General features: G+C 42.7%; 1 protein-coding gene across 2 annotated transcripts in view; it reads right to left on the bottom strand.

The window, feature by feature from the left end:
* Positions 1 to 283: 283 nt before the first annotated feature.
* LOC104915527 (myosin heavy chain, skeletal muscle, adult-like) overlaps positions 284 to 19,177 on the bottom strand; it is a 42,085-nt gene continuing 23,191 nt past the window's right edge. Inside the window, exons 1-40 of one of the 2 annotated variants that reach the window (XM_085240355.1) lie at positions 18,260 to 18,567; positions 18,020 to 18,067; positions 16,511 to 16,753; positions 16,280 to 16,423; positions 16,026 to 16,182; positions 15,319 to 15,346; positions 15,106 to 15,217; positions 14,916 to 15,008; positions 14,745 to 14,808; positions 14,555 to 14,653; positions 14,348 to 14,451; positions 14,124 to 14,262; positions 13,249 to 13,367; positions 13,003 to 13,152; positions 12,241 to 12,411; positions 11,167 to 11,476; positions 10,984 to 11,057; positions 9,725 to 9,812; positions 9,520 to 9,637; positions 9,215 to 9,338; positions 8,618 to 8,754; positions 8,272 to 8,527; positions 6,180 to 6,422; positions 5,900 to 6,076; positions 5,670 to 5,815; positions 5,492 to 5,582; positions 5,008 to 5,397; positions 4,656 to 4,782; positions 4,432 to 4,550; positions 3,969 to 4,165; positions 3,407 to 3,590; positions 3,163 to 3,328; positions 2,866 to 2,990; positions 2,365 to 2,673; positions 2,063 to 2,266; positions 1,693 to 1,818; positions 1,428 to 1,598; positions 1,237 to 1,341; positions 1,001 to 1,096; positions 284 to 590 (exon numbers count right to left, since the gene is read on the bottom strand). In XM_085240355.1, the coding sequence (XP_085096481.1) occupies positions 438 to 590; positions 1,001 to 1,096; positions 1,237 to 1,341; positions 1,428 to 1,598; positions 1,693 to 1,818; positions 2,063 to 2,266; positions 2,365 to 2,673; positions 2,866 to 2,990; positions 3,163 to 3,328; positions 3,407 to 3,590; positions 3,969 to 4,165; positions 4,432 to 4,550; positions 4,656 to 4,782; positions 5,008 to 5,397; positions 5,492 to 5,582; positions 5,670 to 5,815; positions 5,900 to 6,076; positions 6,180 to 6,422; positions 8,272 to 8,527; positions 8,618 to 8,754; positions 9,215 to 9,338; positions 9,520 to 9,637; positions 9,725 to 9,812; positions 10,984 to 11,057; positions 11,167 to 11,476; positions 12,241 to 12,411; positions 13,003 to 13,152; positions 13,249 to 13,367; positions 14,124 to 14,262; positions 14,348 to 14,451; positions 14,555 to 14,653; positions 14,745 to 14,808; positions 14,916 to 15,008; positions 15,106 to 15,217; positions 15,319 to 15,346; positions 16,026 to 16,182; positions 16,280 to 16,423; positions 16,511 to 16,717 (5,823 nt within the window). In that variant the 5' untranslated portion in view covers positions 16,718 to 16,753; positions 18,020 to 18,067; positions 18,260 to 18,567 and the 3' untranslated portion in view covers positions 284 to 437. Of the gene's footprint in view, positions 591 to 1,000; positions 1,097 to 1,236; positions 1,342 to 1,427; positions 1,599 to 1,692; positions 1,819 to 2,062; positions 2,267 to 2,364; positions 2,674 to 2,865; positions 2,991 to 3,162; positions 3,329 to 3,406; positions 3,591 to 3,968; positions 4,166 to 4,431; positions 4,551 to 4,655; positions 4,783 to 5,007; positions 5,398 to 5,491; positions 5,583 to 5,669; positions 5,816 to 5,899; positions 6,077 to 6,179; positions 6,423 to 8,271; positions 8,528 to 8,617; positions 8,755 to 9,214; positions 9,339 to 9,519; positions 9,638 to 9,724; positions 9,813 to 10,983; positions 11,058 to 11,166; positions 11,477 to 12,240; positions 12,412 to 13,002; positions 13,153 to 13,248; positions 13,368 to 14,123; positions 14,263 to 14,347; positions 14,452 to 14,554; positions 14,654 to 14,744; positions 14,809 to 14,915; positions 15,009 to 15,105; positions 15,218 to 15,318; positions 15,347 to 16,025; positions 16,183 to 16,279; positions 16,424 to 16,510; positions 16,754 to 18,019; positions 18,068 to 18,259; positions 18,568 to 19,177 lie in introns of those variants that run through there. The other variant, XM_085240356.1, reaches the window with a different exon arrangement.

A 19,177-nucleotide genomic window follows, 5' to 3' on the forward strand; every position in this document is an offset into this window, starting at 1 on the left:
ATGGTGTGATACACTGCGCCATCTGATAGCTTAGCTAGAGAGCTTAGTTAGAGATCTGTCATTGCCATGATCACAACTCATAGCAGGGAAGGGAAAAGGAAAGGGATCGCTCTCTTGCCACTCACATGGCACTAAGCTGTGCTGACAGGACACTGGGAGAAGCATTAAGAATATGTGAGGGCAAGAGTAGAGCAAAGAGCTTGAAAACAATGTATGTAGCTGCATCTGTAATATCCCAAGCTTATTCAGGAAAAAGGAAAAAGATCAAAAAAGAGATAACAACAACAAGGAAGCCACTGTTTGTAGTGCTTATGCATATTAATCTATGTTTTTTATTCTCTAGACACTGACATGGTTACAAAGACATTGCAAAAGAAAGTGACAGAGGGTTCACATTTTGTGCACTCCTCAGGCTGCTTTGCTGCCTCATGACATCTTCACTCTTCCTCTTCAATCCTCCTATGGAATTCCCGGCTCTTTGCTCGGAGCTTGTTGACCTGTGACTCTGCAATGTCAGCCCGCTCCTCGGCTTCCTCCAGCTCGTGCTGGATCTTGCGGAACTTGGAGAGGTTGACATTGGACAGCTCCTCCTGTGTGGGGAGAGGGAGTTGGTGGTGAAGAGCTCAGCTCCTTTCTTTCCAAAAGACTACCAAGATTCTTTGAATTTCAAAGGATCATCACAAGCATTTATCTTAAGATGCTTATTTAAAACTCAGTACATCATTTTCTTTTGAAAAATTCTTAAAATATTGTATACTTAATATTATTGCTAAGAAGTGCATTTTAGAAACATTTCCATTATATACTCCAAAACAATTTAAGTGCATTTGCTCTATGTTTCCTTTTTATCATTTCATTTCTTTTGCCCTGAAAGGCAAAGCGGATCAATAAATGTGTCAAAGAAATTGAAGCCCACCAAAATTGACAAATCAAACTTCCCAAATCTTTCATATTCTTTTCCTTGATGAACACTCTTAGCATTACTCAGAGTGATACTTACAGCCTCCTCAGATTGTCGCTTGTAGGATTTCACCTTCATCTGCAGTTTGTCCACCAGATCCTGGAGTCTAAGAATGTTCTTCCGGTCTTCCTCAGACTAAAGCAGATAGTAAGCAGGAAAGAGAGAGAATTGATTTTCCCCACACCACAAAATGACATTTCCTCTAGGACTTCATAGAGAAATGCAGTGGGTTCCTATAGAATGGTATGTCAACACAAAGATGCCATCAACCTTACCTGGTAGGTCAGCTCCTTCACCCTCCTCTCGTACTTGCGCACACCCTTCACGGCTTCAGCGCTGCGCTTCTGCTCAGCATCAACCTCCCCTTCCAGCTCCCGCACCTGCAATGAGAAACCCATCATTGGAGCTTCCCTGCTATCTCTGACCTGGGATTGCACACGCTTGCACAAATACCAGTCCTACGCACCCTGGCCTCCAGCTTCTGGATTTGCTTCTTGCCTCCCTTCAGGGCCAGCTGCTCCGCCTCATCCAGACGGTGCTGCAGGTCCTTCACCGTCTGGTCCAGGTTCTTCTTCATCCTCTCCAGGTGGGCACTGGTGTCCTGCTCCTTCTTCAGCTCTTCTGCCATCATGGCCGCCTGGAGAGGCAAAGCAGCAGCAAAGCCAGGTTGGAGTCAGAGACCTCTTGGGGGAAATGCGTTGGCCGTCAGCAGTGAAAGAGCCCTGACTCACATCGGTGATGGCCTTCTTGGCCTTCTCTTCAGCATTGCGGGCTTCCTGGATGGTATCTTCCATTTCGCTCTGAATTTGGGCAATGTCTGTTTCTAGTTTCTTCTTGGTGTTGATCAAGCTGGTGTTCTGTACAAACAGAGATTGCAAGACTTGTACTCTGAGACCTGAAGCACACCAGCTACAGTCTAAACCAGTTCTTTAGTCTTCAACCTTTACATGTTGAATGTGGAATTCTTTGTTAAATGGCTGCTTACACAATTTCAGTGGTGGGCTAAGGTGATGGACTGTGACCATGTTTTCATCGTTGGCACCACTATTTCCTGCCACTATAACAGTGTCTACACAACTAGTTTGACCATTGAGGCCTCACCTGGGTATGGAGGAGCTGCACACGCTCACTTGCATCCAGAAGCTCCTGCTCAGCCACTTTCCTCGAGCGCTCCGTCTGCTCCAGGGCTGCCCGTAGCTCCTCAATCTCAGCCTGCAGCAGGTTTGCTCTGCGCTCCACCATGGCCACCTGCTCCTTCAGGTCCTCCTGTGACCTGAGGGCGTCATCCAAATGTATCTGGGTATCCTGTAAAAGAGGCAAGAGAAATGACAAGAGGCACAGCAAACCCAGGTAACTAAAATATCAGGGAAGACATTCCCTTAGGTGTATTTTGCTGAACACACCTTCAACACTGTCTGCGTGTTTCTCAGGTTCTTTTGTGCCTCTGCGGCAACACGGTTGGCATGGCTCAGCTGGATCTCCATTTCATTCAGGTCTCCCTCCATCTTCTTCTTCAGCCGCAGGGCTTCATTCCTGCTCCTGACCTCAGCATCCAGGCTGCTCTGCAAGGACTCCACAATTCTGAGGTGGTTTCTCTTCAGCTGGTCAATTTCCTCATCTTTCTCAGCTATCTTCCTGTCAATCTCAGACTTGACCTGGTTGAGCTCCAGTTGGAGGCGCAGGATCTTCCCCTCTTCGTGTTCCAGGGAGGCCTGGACACATAATTGTCATCATTTATAAGTAAAGTAAAACGGCTTCTTACTTTCTATCTGATTACAGAATATCTCAAGAAATCTGAAGTAGATACGCTCTGTAGCCAGAACAGAGGACAACCATGCCTTTCTCACCAGATTGCCTCATTGCTGATACTTTTAGTGTGGATACCAGTTATTATGAGCATGTACCTCAGCTTCCTCCAAGGCAGCCTGGATTTCAGACTTCTCCTGCTCAATCTGCTTCTTGACTTTCTCCAGCTCATGAATTGCCTTTCCTCCCTCTGCAATCTGCTCCGTGAGGTCAGAAATCTCCTCTGTAGAGAAGAATGAACATTCACATGGTCAGATATAGAGGATACAGGGAAAGGCCCTGTGACACCAGCATAACAGGTCTGCTCCCATCCCTGCAGGCACAGACCCAGGTGGAAAGGTGGGCAGGAAAGCTTCTGAGAAAGCCCTGCCAGCACGAAAGGCTGAGCGACTTACGCTGCAAGTTCTTGTTCTCACGCTTCAGCGTTTCCAGGTGGTCCAGGGACTCCTCATAGGCATTCTTCATCTTGAACAGCTCTGTGCTGAGGGAGCGAGACTCCTTCTGGGAGGCCTCCAGCTCAGCCTGCGTTTCCTCGTACTTCTGCTTCCATTCCGCCAGGATCTGAGGAGCAACAGATCATGAGTACGGATGTGGCAGTCATGTTCTGCTCAGGAAACGCAGGGCTGGAGCCCAGAATACCTTGTCAAAGTTCTTCTGCTTCTTGTCCAGAGCTGCGCAGGCAGCATTTGCTCGTTCCACGTCAATCATCAGGTCCTCCACCTCATTCTGCAGCCTCTGCTTTGTCTTTTCCAGGGAAGCACATTTGGCATTCACGGCTTCAACGTGTTCCTCTGCCTCCTGCAGGCGCTGTGCCAGCTTCTTCCTGGGAGGTTGTAAGCCCAGCTCAGTATTTGGGAGCAAAGTGGAGATTTTTCTGTCATTTTCACTACTGTACTTACGCACTCCACAGTATTCTGCCTAGATGCTCCCCATGTAGAGCATTTCCCGAACTTTATTCCCTTTTCCTTTCCTCAAGTCTAGAAATTCCTCATCTCACTGCATACATCATACATTGCCTTTCTCTTGCATTCTCTGTCATGTTGCCCATTTGTCCTTTTGAAACCACTATCTCAACAGCACAAATTTCCCTTCTTATCACTCCTCTCCAACCTGCTATTTGTCTTTTGCCCTTCAGTATCTCAGAGATTTCTTCAAATATTCACTACTTTCTACCAGCCTTCCCCACTTTCCCTCCGCATACTTGGCCTCCTCCAGCTCCTCTGTGCGCTGAATAGCGTCCGTCTCGTATTTGGTTCTCCACTGGGCCACTTCGCTGTTGGCCTTGGACAGGGCACGCTGCAGCTCACCCTTGGCTTCCTGCTCCTCCTCGTATTGTTCCCGGAGCAAGTCACAGTCATGGCGGGCAGACTGCAAGCTGTGGGCCAGGGCGTTCTTGGCCTGGGAATTAAATTATTACAATAAGGAATTATAGTATTCTGGGAAATCTCCTCTTACTGTCACCTGAACACTGTATTTTCTCCCAAGAGAAACAATGATTTATGCACAGCATGAAAAAAATGAAGCCAAATCTCAGTACTCTACAGAAAGCTGGGAGTCTGCACTGACAGGGCTTAGACTACATGTTCTAGTCATTTATTATGTACTCTTAATTAGATCACTTTTTGAACTATTGGATTTGCATGGAAACCATTAATGGTCTTTACCTTTATCTCTTCTTCTAGTTGCCGCTTCAGTTCTTCAATCTGTTGTGTGAAGGCCTGTTTCCCTCTGGACAGCTGAGAAATTAAACCATCTTTTTCCTCTGCCTGGCGTGCATATTCACCTGGAAAATGTTTATAGTTAGAAAACATTTCAGCAGCCAATCTTAAATTAAATTATGCCGTTAAGGGGAATATCTCATTTCCAAATGAGAGCTGAGGTGTCTAACCAGATTCTGTTTGCAGGCGAGCTCTTTGAGCACTGAGATCACTAATCATGCGCAGATTCTGCTCGTCCTTTGTTTTAAATTCACTCAGTTGGTCTTCCAAAGTGCGGCACATCTTCTCTAGGTTTGCCTAGTTATCAAACGTACATAAGAAAAGAGAGTGAATACCAGTCTGCATTTTATTTACAGAAGGAAAACGTGGCCAGAAGATACACTTTACATATTTAGAGACAATGTGCATTAATTAGGGTTTTATATGTTCAATTTGGAGAAAAAACAGCTGACAGTGTTTAAGCAAGATAAGATTGAACATAAATATACTGTTGACAAAGTGTTAATAAAAGTATTTCTGTACCTTAGCTTTGGAGACAGACTCCATGTTGCTGGCCAAGTCATCAATCTCCATCTTCAGCTCACTCTTCTCCTTCTCCAGCTTCTGCTTGACTCGTTGCAGGTTGTCAATCTGCTCCCCAAGCTCCGCTGTGCTGTCCGCATGCTTCTTCCGCAGGGCGGCAGCCGTGGCTTCGTGCTGCAGCGTGGCCTCTTCGAGGTCACGGCGCATCTTCTGGAATTCTGCCTCGCGCTTCTTGTTCATCTCGATCTGAGCTGCCGTAGCCCCTCCTGCTTCCTCCAGGCGCTCACTGATCTCCTCCAGCTCCCTGGAGAGGTCAGCTCGGTGCTTCTCTGCTTTGGCCCGAGAGGTTCGCTCTGCCTCGATTTCCTCCTCCAGTTCCTCAATACGGGCCTGGGGAACATCAGGAACCCTTCACACCCATGTCCTCCAACCTTTCATATCTGACCTCAATCTGTGTGATAGAGGAAAAGAACCAGAGACTTGCCTGCAACTCTTTAATTTTCTTCTGTAACTGCATGCCCAGAAGTTGTTCATCCTCAATTTTGCTCTGGATTTGGCTGATTTCAAAGTCTTTCCTTTTGCACAAGTTAAGTGGTGTTAGTGCCTGAAAAAAACATCTAAGTGTACCCACCAACACTCAGGTGTCCCACAGCCTCACTTACTTCTTCAGTTTCTCATCCAGCTGCTGTTTATCATTTTCCAAATCCATTATGCTATCATGGGCCAACTTCAGGTCTCCTTCAAGTTTCCTCTTTGCTCTCTCAAGGTCCATGCGCAGCTTCTTCTCTTGTTCCAGGGACCCTTCCAGCTAAACAGAATGAGATCATAGTGCTCTGCCAGCCATGTTTATCTCCACAACAGTCCCATAATAGCCCTGTGCTTTTGTTCTTACATCGTCCACTTGCTGCTCCAGCTTGGTTTTAGCTTTGGTCAGCGTATTGACTTTGTCCTCTTCAGCCTGCAGGTCATCCAGTGTCTGCTGATGGGCCTCTTGGAGGGCTTTCTTCTCTTTTGTCAGCTTCACGATGGTCTCATCCAGGGCTGCCATCTCCTCTGTGAGGTTTTTCACCTTTGACAAGTGGAAAGTAAATGTATATGAAAAATGTTGTTTACAATTTAATACTGTGTATCACAACAGAATTCTTTCCAGAGTGATATCTTCTGCCTCATACCTTGTTTTCGGTGGCATGCTTTTCCTTCTCAACCTTGGCCAACGTTAACTCCAGGTCATCTATATCTTTCTTCAGCTCTGAGCATTCATCCTCTAGTTTCCTCTTCTTGGCTGTCAGCTCAGCATTAATTTCCTCCTCATCCTCAGCCCGTTCTGTCACCTCCTTTACTTTGGCTTCCAGCTGGATTTTGGTTTTGATGAGCTGATCACACCTTTCCTCAGCATCAGCCAAGGCATCCGCTTCCTGAGAGGAAAAATGCACTTTTTTCAGATATGCCCTTTGCTTGAATACTGTGATTCTCATCTTCATAAATTTAGATTCCTTACTACTAATTTTTTTGTTAAATGTTTTTTTTATATTCCAAGAGAAAGAAAGACAGTTTTTAATTTATTTTAAATTGTTGCTTTTAATACATCTGGTTTTGAAAGCTAATACCAAACAAAACCCTTTGTTATCTACACGAAGAGCTGAGTATTAAAATACATATGCATGTGTATATGCATCTTAACCCATAAGAATGAACAGAGTGTGTAAATGTGGGTTTAATCATATGAACCTCTCTTGTAATTACAAGCATTTACAAAGTGCTGAGCATATCATATGCCAAGATACATACAAATACCAAAGTGATGGTCACATTGACACCATTTTTTATTTCTCCTTTTTACCCTACTGGCTTTTTAGAGCAACTGTTTCTGCTTTAGATTTTCACCACTTTCCAAGAAATACTCAGCATCCATCAGTTTCAGCTTTTTGTCTGCAATACTCTTCTCACACCCAGTAGCTGTCGGAAATTGAGCCATTTGGACTATGCATTTGCAGATGACAACAAGCTGAGCGGTGCAGTCGATACACGGAAGGAAGGGAAGCCATCCAGAGGGACCTGGACAGGCTGGAGAAGTGGGCCCACGTGAACCCAATGAGGTTCAGTAAGGCCAAGTGCAGGGTGCTGCTGTTGGGTCGGGGCAATCCCAGGAATTGATACAGACTGGGGAAGATCTCCTTGAGAGCAGCCCTGCGGAGAAGGACTTGGGGGTCCTGGTGGACCAGAAGCTGGATGTGAGCCGGCAGTGCGCGCTTGCACAGGATTAAATAAATCACAGGATTAAAACATCATAGATATACTGTGTAATTTTATCTAGTGATTCTGAGTACTTTTAGAGGGTGAGATGAATATATTGTTTACTCTTAGCTCAGCATTATAACATGGTAATCTCTGTAACAGGTAGAACACCACCTACATTGGAAAGGAATAAATTATCTTGTTTAATTGGGATAAGAAAGAAGAAATGCCTTCTTTGTATTCCCTAAAGTCATGTATTTATAAGGATAGACATTCTCTGTTTTGGAGAGGTTGGAAAACATAATAGAAGAACAAAAGCATACAACTAAAAGTAAAATTTCTTAATTGCTCTGATGCAGTTCAACTAAATGTAAGTGATAATGGTCTCAGCCAACACCACAGAACTGGTGACCAACAGTAGTCCCTGATGAAGGAGCATGAAGCTGCATCAGGAGATTGAATATTAGGAAAAGATTCTTCACCACTAGGGTGGTTGGGCTCTGGAGCAGGCTCCCCAGGGAAGTGGTCATGGCACTGAACCTGTCAGTATTCAAGAATTATTTGGTTGATGCTCTCAAAAACTTGGTTTGAATTTGAGGAGATCCTATGTTGACCTGGGAGTTGGACCAAATCATTCTTGGGTTCCTTCCTACTTGGGATATGCTATCGTTCTATGATTTTGTGAAATGTCTCAACCTGTGGAATCCATGTGGTCATGAAATGCCATGACTGCAGCCTTCTGACAGTTCTTACCATAGCTAGTTAGGTTTTTCACTGTAGCACTTAGTGAAGTACAACTTAATTAAATTAAATTGTACTTCCTATGTGTGTTTTGAAAACGTAGTCAGCCTTAAGTTCACAGTCAGTTAGAATCAGTCACACTGGTAGTACTCACAGCCTGCATACATATGATTGATAAATCACCAAATTTCTGACTTGTGGTCTTCTGTAACCTGACCTTCTGTTTGATGAAGAAAAATCTGAACATGCAAACTTATTTTCTCTGTGATAAGTGAATGATAAACTCACAGCCTGCACTTGGAGCTGCAGATCATTTTTCTCCTGCACCAGCTTCACCATTTTCTCCTCCAGCTCCTTCCTCTTTGCCTCAGACTTTGCAAGCTCTTCCTTGGTCTTCTCAAACTCTTGTTTCATGTTGGCCATCTCCTTCTCAGACTCTGCACTCTTCAGCAGGGGCTTGATCTTGAAGAACAGCTTCATCCAGGGCCAGTGCTTGACATTCATGAATGCACGAATGTTGTACTGTATGCAGAAGATGGACTCTCTGAAAGGTAAGTCAAATAAACATTGGCAGTTTAGACTTGGATGACACAATATACCAAACCCAATAAACCTAATTTAAATAAATGTCTACCTCCTCTCCACCATTTTCTGGTACTCCACTCTCATCAGGAAGCCCCTGCACCTGGCCTGTGTGCGAGTGATGAGTTGTGCCAGTTTCTCATCCCTCATCTCCTCCAAAAGGCCAACCAGCCCAGCTTTGAAGAACACCTTAGGTCATAAAACAAAAATAAGTACAGTGTATGTGCTCACTGGTCACTGTAGCCAAATAACCAGTTCCTCCATGGCAGATATCACAGGAAGTTAAGAGAAAGAGCAAAAACACAAAGAATGTGTGTAGTTTCCATGTGAGATCCTCTTTAATATCTTCAGTCATGCTGGTCTGGCTATTATAGTCATATTACAGTACATGAAAAACTGTAAGATCTTATTCCATTGCTTTTATTACTTCTTGATTCTTCTATTCTACATCTTTGTCTTCAGTTAGGAACCCTTAATTAGAATCATCTTCCACCAATAAATTTCAAAGTATTGAGTCAATTCGTATCTAGCTTATGTGTTTTAAACTTACTGTTTGATGATTTCCCACACTATCTGAATAATTTCAGTATCACCCTCAAGCTTTACAAAACAAAAAACACATAGTACTTTAAACAAACACTTCTGATACCTTGGTGTGACCAAATTTATACTGAGTGTGATCTATGTCAATCGATCCAAGCAGTTTCTCACAAGCCTTCTTGCTGTCAATGAACTGTCCCTCTGGAATAGCACTTGCATTTAGTACTTTGTATCTGGGGGACAAAATGGTAATATGAACAGGTCTGTTGTTGCCATCGGTTACCTGCAAGAAAGAGAACACAACTCCACTGCTAGATGTAAATGCTACATCTATGTTTTCGTCACCAGAGGTGAGGTTTAAATTTCATAAGCTATTCAAGATTGCCAAAATCCAGAAATGGAATGCAGTCTGACCTCTGTTTAAAATCTGCATACAGGACTCTGTTGGGGAATCCTTTCCTGCAAATTCTGATCCCTTCCAGCACGCCATTACACCTCAGTTGGTGCAGAACCAGCTCATGCTCCATGGCACCTAGCAATTCAGAGTATAAATGAGCGCTGTATTCTGTAGTACAGCAGAGAAGAGATACTGAAGGTTGTCTGTGGGTGAGTCTCTTACCAGGTGTTTTTGTTTCATTTGGGATAATACAGCGTACAAAATGGGGGTGGGTGCTTCTCAGATTGGTCATCAGCTTGTTTAAGTTCTCCTAGGAGTATCATCAACAAAAGTTTATATTAGCAAATATAATCTCCACTGTAAGCATCAAGCCCTCTGTAATGAGATAACATTGTCAGACAAACATTAGCTTGCAGAATCCTGAGCTGAAGCCACCTGCACCAGTTTTTCTGAGTTTCCACATATGATTATTCATTTAATGTAGAAAATTTGTCTGGCTGTAGGAGATACTGTACTCTCAAACACACAATTTTATGACATTTCTCTGAATCTAGTGGAATGTGTTCAGTAGAAATGATATCCATCTTCCATTATATGTACCAGGAGAGATATACAGATAGCTCTGTGAGCCAGTTTGAAGCATATTACAGTATGCATTTCAAGTGGATCACACTATGTAGAACAAAAATAACAAGCTGAGTATTATATGTCTAGGTTGCATCTTTCACTTGTAAGGTGAGATGAGAATGAGGCGAGATGAATCCCATTGTTGGTTTGTAAATAATATCTGAGTAAGTTTTTGTAAATTATTATCATCTATAATTAGTGGACGGATCTCCAGGGCATGTTTCCAAAAAAACAATCTCAACATCTTTCTGTAGAAGGAACTAATTTATATTAAGAAGGGAACACTAAATGAAGGATGAATATCATAATAAATAGCCTTGAGGAGAATTTAGATATGTATGGTGCTGACAGGCAGCAAGACTTGGTTATGAGAAAAAAACTGTCAAGTATGCAACATCTTAAAAATCCACATCCCAAGGTGTGATGGTATTTCAACCATAAGAGGCTGATCCATTAATCATGAAAAAATATTAGATATATTAATGAAGGAAACTAGCAGGCAGATAGACTATTGTTACAGGGCAATAAAAGTTTCTGAAGCCAGAGGAGGGCACTTGAAGGAAATACACATATTTTAGATGTTTCTTAAAAGCTTCCTGTATAACGTTGTTCCATTTAAAGACACTGTCTTGTGAAAAGTGGACAAAAAGAAAATTTGTGCATTCAGTGGAAGAGCAGAATTAAGTTACAGTGAGTTTACTTCTGTCAAAGCATGGCTCAAGATCTTCAGGACTTCTTTTTTATCACAACTAAGTGGGGGGGGGGAGGGGGGAAGGAGGGGAGAGGGGAAAAATTATTTTAAGTAGTGAATTTCCTCCTCTTCTTAGGAAAATATATTGAACTCTATATTGTACCCGGAAAAGAGCTGAGACAGTCTGGAAAGAAGAACCCTTCTTCTTGCCACCTTTCTTGCCTCCACCACTAGCCTCTGCAAAATGGAGAAATAAATATAGGAGATTTCATATTTTTGTTTTTACCTTTTATGATACTTTTTCTACTTTGTAAACTGGTGAAAATATGTGTTTCAAAGAGCTGACCTGCTTCTGCTCCACCATAGTTGGCAAACAGTAAGGCCAAAGTTTTCAGTGAAGATTTCTGGTACAGCCCAATGACAGTTTCGTTCAGGGGGTCCTTGTTCTTCTCAAGCCAGCCAGTGATGTTGTAGTCCACTGTGCCAGCATAGTGTATTAAGGAGAAGTGGGCCTCAACCTTTCCTTTGGTAGGCTTGGGCTTCTGGAAGTTGCTGGACTTGCCCAGATGCTGGTCATAGAGCTTGTTCTTGAAAGAGGTGTCAGTTGCCTTGGGGAACATGCACTCCTCTTCCAGGATGGAGAAGATGCCCATGGGCTGGGAGAAATACATGGGAGAGAAAATCAGCAATTCAGTTTTCAGGGTACTTATGGTTCCCAGTGACTTGACAAGGTGGAACAAAATAAAATACAGGAAATTCCATTTAAACAAGAAAATACTTTTTTACTGTGAGGATGGTCAAGTGTTGAAACAGGTTATCGTTATCCAAGTTTATCACTTGAGATATTCAAAACAGAGCTTTGTGGTCCTCAGAAACCTGTTCTATCTGACCCTTTTGTGACCAAGGGGGTTAGATTAAGTGACCTCACAGATCCTCTGCACTCTGAAATTCTACGATTCTTATTTCTTATCATCCTGTCAGCTACTGAACACTGCATCTGTATATAATGTGATTGTTTTCTTATTCTAGGTCAAAGGACGTACATGTAATTGCAACTGCTTGCTATCAATTATGCATTTCCATCTTCTGAGTTTATTTTACAAAGATACAGCTGTATTGCTGTAGGAGCACAAGTCTGTCGGAGCTGAGAGGTGAGGTGGAAGCTCAACTGGAAACTTATTCTAGCTGTTTTGAGAAAACATTTTGATTGAGATTTTGACAACCTTTTAGCACTTCAGAAGAGATCAGTGCAAACCTTCTGCCATAAAGTTGTGTGACACAGCCTTAATGTCTCACCTGACAGATAAAATAAACTAAACCAATATGTTTTTGAACAACGAGATCTAAATATTTGCTTATGAACATGGAAGATTCCTTTGAAAACTGAGATCTAGTAATTATAAAATTCCTATGCTCGTACCTTCTCAATGAGCTCAATGCATGCAGCCAGGTCCATCCCAAAGTCAATGAATGTCCATTCAATGCCTTCCTTCTTGTACTCCTCTTGCTCCAGCACAAACATGTGGTGGTTGAAAAACTGTTGCAGTTTCTCATTGGTGAAGTTGATGCACAGCTGCTCAAAGCTGTTGAACTGGAAATAAAATGATAAAGATTCATATTTGCAAGATGCAGTAGTAACTGCAAAACCTCATCCTTTAAAAATACAGAAAGCAGCTATATTGGTTTCATTGTCCCTGTGCATTTCTTAATTCAGCTTTAGTCTATGTAGCAAAATTGAGAAATGCTTAAAAATCGTTGCTTACAACAACATTTTAATCCTTGATAAATCTGAGAAGGTAGAATATACTTCATACATCATCTGAGGCCACACTACAGAAAAAAGGTTACATGTATCATGATCTATATCTCTTACGGAGCCTTTGATCATTTAAACCAAAGAATTTTTCTATCTGAACCATTCTGCTCTTTTGAGTTTTTCCTCTTGATAATGAGCCTATTGTCATGAAAAAATCCTTTCAAGGGTCAAATCTACTTTATAGGGGGAAAAAAAAAAAAAAAGGCAAATAGGACCATAGACTCATAGAGTAGCTAGGAAAGGACCTTAAAGATCATCAAGTTCCAAACAATTACAATAAATTATGTGATGATAATATGGATGTTAAAGTTGTCATAACACCCAGTTGTGACTTCCAAGCAGCTCTTACAAATCTTTGTTACTCACATCAAAGATCTCAAAGCCAGCGATGTCCAGGACACCAATGAAGTACTGCCTGGGCTGCTTGGTGTCCAGCTGTTGGTTGATGCGAAGAACCATCCACAAGAACATCCTCTCATAGACAGCCTTTGCCAGAGCACCTACAGCATTGTGCACCTAAAGCAAAGGCAGATGTTTGCATTTACCATGCACAGCAGAGGAGAATCAAAGAGCTCTTAATTCAAAGCATGGTTTCAGGTTACTGTTTCTTACCTGCTGCACAGTTTGACCTTTGGTCACATACTCATTTCCAACTTTGACTCGAGGGTAGCACAGTGCCTTTAGCATGTCAGCTGAATTCAGGCCCATCAGGTAGGCAGCCTTGTCAGCCACTAAACAGCAAAGAGAGACGGAAAAGAATTCAGCATTACTAACATTTTGTATCTTGAAGTCTTCTCTAAGCACTGCAGAAAGAATCTCAGTGACATCAAAGCCATTATGTGTGTGGAGCTTTTTGAAAGAACTTATATTTGAAGTTCTTCATTGACGCACGCAAAATGTAATGATGTTTTGTTAAAGTTTTACAAAACTGAAAGCTGAACGTTTGTGGTATGCACATATCTCAGGAGTGAAACTCATTGGATTCTGTCCTTTCTCAGATGCAACTGCAGTACTTCCCACCTTTTGCCCAGTCCTTTGGTAAGAGGAGCCAACAGTGGGAAAACTGGAGACGTGGTTTCAAGATCCTACCCCAGCAGAGGGGAAACAAATGCACCTTTCACAACAGAGCTCCCTGAGCATCTGACAGGTAAGGGAGAAAAGGAACACGGCCACCCATTTTGTTAGGGCTGAACCACTTTACTGTTCCGCAAGGGTTGTAAGATATGTCCAACAGAAGTATGAGCAGTAACATTTCAGAAAAGATATCCACAGCTGGAGCTGTCTTCCTGGCAGTGTACACAGGACAGTTTAAATTGTTAATTTGGAATACGATAGACAAATCCAGAGATTTTACATCAGAGAAACTGATACAATGGGTGGAGAAGGGACTGCTTCTGACTTACTGTTTTCCTTGGGATTCTAAAGCCCAACTTTGGCTAAGACACAGAGTGGCTCAAAGGACCATTAGCTACTGAGTTTAACAATACCTTCTGTGCCATCTGGCTCTGCCTGCTCCTCTCGCTGTTTCTGCTTGAACTTCAAGTTCCCATAGTGCATGACAGCCCCTGTCAGCTTGTAGATGGCAGTCTTTTCATCAGCAGTGAAGCCCAGGATGTCAATGGCACTCTGGTAATAGATTCAGTATAGTGAAATATTTGTCTGAATATGATACATGACCTATAACAGTTGACCTGTTTTATACACTACTCACATCCGTAGCCATCAGCTCCTCCTTGTCATCAATGCTGGGGACAGTGATCTCACCTTGACTCACAAAAGGGTAGTCATACGGGTTGGTGGTGATAAGGAGCATTTCTGAAAACAAATGGATATTCACAGATTACATTTCATTCTTTTCATAAAGTTATCAATTGTTGCTCTGTAATCTTCCTCCAAAAAGCTCAGAGATGTCTCCTACCAATTAGCTCTGGCTTCTTGTTGGAGGTGACCTGATAAAAAATGTGGTAGCTTCTTTCTGCCTTGAGCTGAAAAGTAACTCTGGACTTTTCCAGCAGATCTGTCAAGGAAGGAGAAAAGAGTTAGGTACAAGATGGGACACGGAGGTGGGAATTTGGGAAGGAATGGAGCAGGCCAGGAGCATCTCTTACAAGTTTCAATGTCAGCAGAAGCCAGTTTTCCTGTGGCCCCAAAGTGGATTCTGATGAATTTACCCTGTTGAGGAAACAGAGGAGCATTCAACCTGGATGGCTTCTTTGGACAACTCCTTATTTAAGAATATCACTAGCCCCATCATTACTGTAAGGGGAGTAGCGACATACAAAGCGTGAGGAGTTGTCATTCCTCACAGTCTTGGCATTTCCAAAGGCCTCCAGCAGCGGGTTGGCACTGATGATTTGATCCTCAAGTGTTCCCTACAGGATAACAATTATTCCTGGATAATTATTATTTTCCAAAATTCATGCTAGGAACAGAATAAACATTGATTCAAGCCAGCATCTCTTAATGTACCTGCATTTTGCCAGACTGCTCCTCCTTCTTCTTATCTCCGCTGGCTGCAATTGTTGCAAAGTACTGGATGACACGTTTCGTGTTCACAGTCTTCCCTGCACCGGATTCTCCGCTGTCAAACCAAACAGAGAAGCAGAGAGCGTGAGGTCAGGGAGAAGGTACACACAGGGCACAGGGCAGCCCCGCAGGGACCCGAGCAGGGAGCGTACTTACGTGATCAGGATCGACTGATTCTCGCGGTCTGTGAAAAGATAGAGGTAAGAAGGCTTTTCCTACTGCTCATGTATAACAAGATACACAAAATCTAGGAGACAAATATGAACTGAAATCTGCAGGAACTGCAGGGACGGAAGACAGTGAAAACCCTAGGAATTCCAGTTTTAGCTGTTGTCCTGTGTAGCAGTGAGCTGACTGAAAGTGTAAGTTGGAGCTTCTTCAGAAAGTCCACGCATTAATTCCTAGAAGCAAGTAATGGGTTTCCTTCCATGTCCCAAGTGGTAAGTATAAGCTCAAATGGACACATACAAGTGTAAGAAGCACATGGTCCTCACACAAACTGTGTATCTTCTTGCCCTTCACATAGATTTCATACGGGAGTCTGATCAAGCTGCCTACCTCTGTTCAAAGTAAAAGACCGTATGGAATAATAATGTGTTGAATTCAATCATTGCAAAAAAGTAAGTTATGAGTCCAGTGTTATTTCTGTAGTGAGAGACTGTAGCATTTGGTATGATATGCTAGAAATAATACACAGTGCTGAATGTATGCATGCTTTTGGTACAGTTTGCTTGAAATTAGTTCCTCCTTAACTTAATCAATTTCTGTCACACAGCTCCATGATGTTTGTAACTGGCTTTTCACATATTCCAGTAAGAGCAGTGAGGCTCTTCAGATTGCTTTGAAGGAGATCAGGCACTCACCAGTCAGCATGAACTGATAGGCGTTGTCAGAGATGGAGAAGATGTGTGGAGGGGCCTCCTGGCGCTTTTTGCCTCGGTAGGCCAACACCACCTCCGGGTTGTACACCGGCAGCCACTTGTAGGGGTTGACAGTGACACAGAAGAGGCCCGAGTAGGTCTGTGAGGAAGGGACACGGCACGTTGGCTTCCACTCAGCCGGGCACAGCAGTCCTCCCCAGCTACGCTACCCAAGGAAGAGAGCTGCTGGTACTTACGTAGATCATCCAGGCTGCGTAACGCTCTTTGAGGTTGTACAGCACAGCGGGTTCATGGAGGTGGGTCATCATGGCCATGTCCTCAATTTTATCGTACTTGGGAGGGTTCATGGAGAAGACCTGATCTTCCTTCACAGTCAGAGTCTGTAAAGGAAGTGAAAGATCTGTCTATGTCAGCTAAAAGCTCGAAGTGGAGATTAAATGCTGATCTGAAGTTTGCTTTTATCTCACCTCTCCAGCTTCAGTCTTGACAGTGACCTTCCCTGTTTCCCTGCTTTGGATTGTCCCTTTCACAAAGGATTCCTTAGGATGCGCCACAAAGACAGATGACTTGGCATCAAAAGGCTTGTTCTGGGCCTCGATTCTTTCCTTCTCTGACTTTCGGAGGTAGGGAGCTGCCTCTCCAAAGACAGCCATCTCAGCATCTGAAGAAGCCATGGCTGCTCTTCACTGAAGGCACCTCAGCAGAATACTCTAATGGGGAGAAGTAATGTGGCACAGATCATTTAGATATATTCTGTAAGACTGGGAGACTGACTATGACTTAGTTTTCTTCAGCCTGTACTATATGGAGCATCTAAAATGTCCTAATGGAAGATTTGATTGACTTAGGTTGACTTAGGAAACAAGAGCTCATAACTGATGCAGTCTAGGTGTTCAGACTTCTAGAAGAGCAATATTTGGTCACCTTTTACAATTGTAGGCTTGGCACTTTAAGAACATCATGTCTGTAAGACGAGTGAAGTTCCTGAGCAAGTTTTATTTTAAGACATCATTACTAGCAGTTGAAATAAAGGTGGAGCATTTTATTTAAAGACAAAGAAACATTTCTAAAAACATATAGTATAAAAGACCTACAATCTTGAAAAATATTGAACCTATGGAGCATTTACTTATTAACTATAATTGTAACAGGAAGGCAGTGGAAATTAATGAATTTTGCTACTGAAGTTGCCAGCAGAAAGAAAAGGGCAGGATCTGTGACCTTTTAATACTCTGCTGTAATTCAGTTTGTTTATACATTTGTCATTCATGAGTACAATATCCAAATAGACTCATCTTCAAAGTTCTGACTTGTATGAAACAAAATTCATGCACTGAAATTGGAATTGCCATGGCTGCATGAAGCTCCCAAATAAATACTGAAAAAATCCAGGAACAGGTGATTTCTCAAAACTTCAATAAAATAAGAGTGCTTCTTCAGATGCTTTGCTAAGCATGTGGATAGCAAGATTTCTCCAGCTGCACTTGAAAATTCTCTAGCTATGTTAGTGAAATTTATTCTCTCTGTTCATCAGCTAAGAAGGTTTTGTTTTGCTTTTGGTCTGGATTTAGTAAATGGATATCTGAAAGAGCTTCAACATTTTACAAAGATGTACAAAGATGGTAAGAAGGTCTGTATTCTCAGATGATTTATTAATTGATAACATTTTGAGGAAGAATATACAGTTTTGCACTTTTTCCTTCTTCGTTCATCTTGGTCCAGTTCTACTGCTGCAATGATGTGAAGACAGAATGCCTCACTCCCTGTTTGGTCAGTTAAGCAGAAATGAAGAGTATTCCAATGGGAATTTTCTGGTCTGCCATCAGAGGCAGGAAGATAGAAACACAACCATTGGAAAACCTCACCAGCCATGAGCACCCACCAGCTGCCTACTGTAATCACATACAGGGTAAAAAAGGTGATTGCTCATCCATACAGAAATCCCACCCAAAAGCATGAATAAATCAGGTTCTTACCTCTTGTGATACCAGATGGGTGGCTCGCAGCCTGGCAGCTGGTCAGTGCTGCAAAACAGAAATGGCAAGTTCCTACTTGCTGCTGCACAGAATTCCAGAGTGAAAACGTGCAGGTGTCTTGAAAGCAGATTTAAAACTCGAGCTGAGGAATTGAGTTTCCTCCTGGAAATGAGCACTGAAGGCAGAGAAATGCTGTAACACAGAAAGACTCCTGCATGGCTGCAGACCCCATCCACTTACCTTGAAGCTTTCCGTGGAGACAGGGCAGTCTTGCTGCAGGGACATTTTATACGATCTCATCTGCAGATGCTACAGATGCCTACTCTTTCTTCGGTCAAAAAATTTTTGGCAGGCCTTCTTTGGTAAAGCATTGTCTGGCAAACTGAACTAAGGGCATAATTGTCATTTGACATGACTAGATATAATTAGAAAATTTTGATGTCTTACGGACTATATGAATACATCTCCTATAAACAATTTGACAAGGGTGTTAAGGAGGGAATCTGGACTAGTCAAGGCACTTAGAGAACTTGGATGCGGGACTTATGGATTCTATTGCTGGCTTTCCCACCGACTCACTGTATGACCCAGAGTGGATCGCTTGGTATGTGTGTGCTGCAGCTCCCCAGCTGTACAATAGATAGAACAGGATGTTGAAAGAGAAACTGGCAGTTGAGATGGTAAAATCCTGAAAGCAAAAATGTGGACATAAAACACAAGTGTTACAAGTACAGCAGGATGATCAGGCAAAAGTTGCAGTAAGTGAGAGATTGGGTTCTAACTGGATTTTTAAGCTGATGCCTCTGAGAGCAATGTGAGGCAACTTCAGAGAAATCAGAAAGAGCACACACGCGCAGAGGCATGTGCATTTGTTGTTGTGACCTTGTGCACCAATGCGAGCTGTGAGAGAAGTTATAACCCCCGAGACTTCTGATCTGCAGGTCAGTGCCAGTGAGCAAGAGATGCTCCATTCTTTTGCTGAAAACCTTTTATCTTATCCGAGTATCTCCATACCTATAACCCAAGGAAAAATCATTTATCTAGAAAAGACTCCCACAGTTTTTTCCGTACCTACAATTCACAGAAAAATCCCTCTAGTCAGTCACAGCTCTAGAAATAACTAGACATTCCAGATTCTCTGTGCCTGATACATCCCTC

The sequence above is a fragment of the Meleagris gallopavo genome, chromosome 20 (assembly GCF_905368555.1).
Source record: "Meleagris gallopavo chromosome 20, MGAL_WU_HG_1.1, whole genome shotgun sequence".
In the NCBI taxonomy this organism is placed as follows: domain Eukaryota; kingdom Metazoa; phylum Chordata; class Aves; order Galliformes; family Phasianidae; genus Meleagris; species Meleagris gallopavo.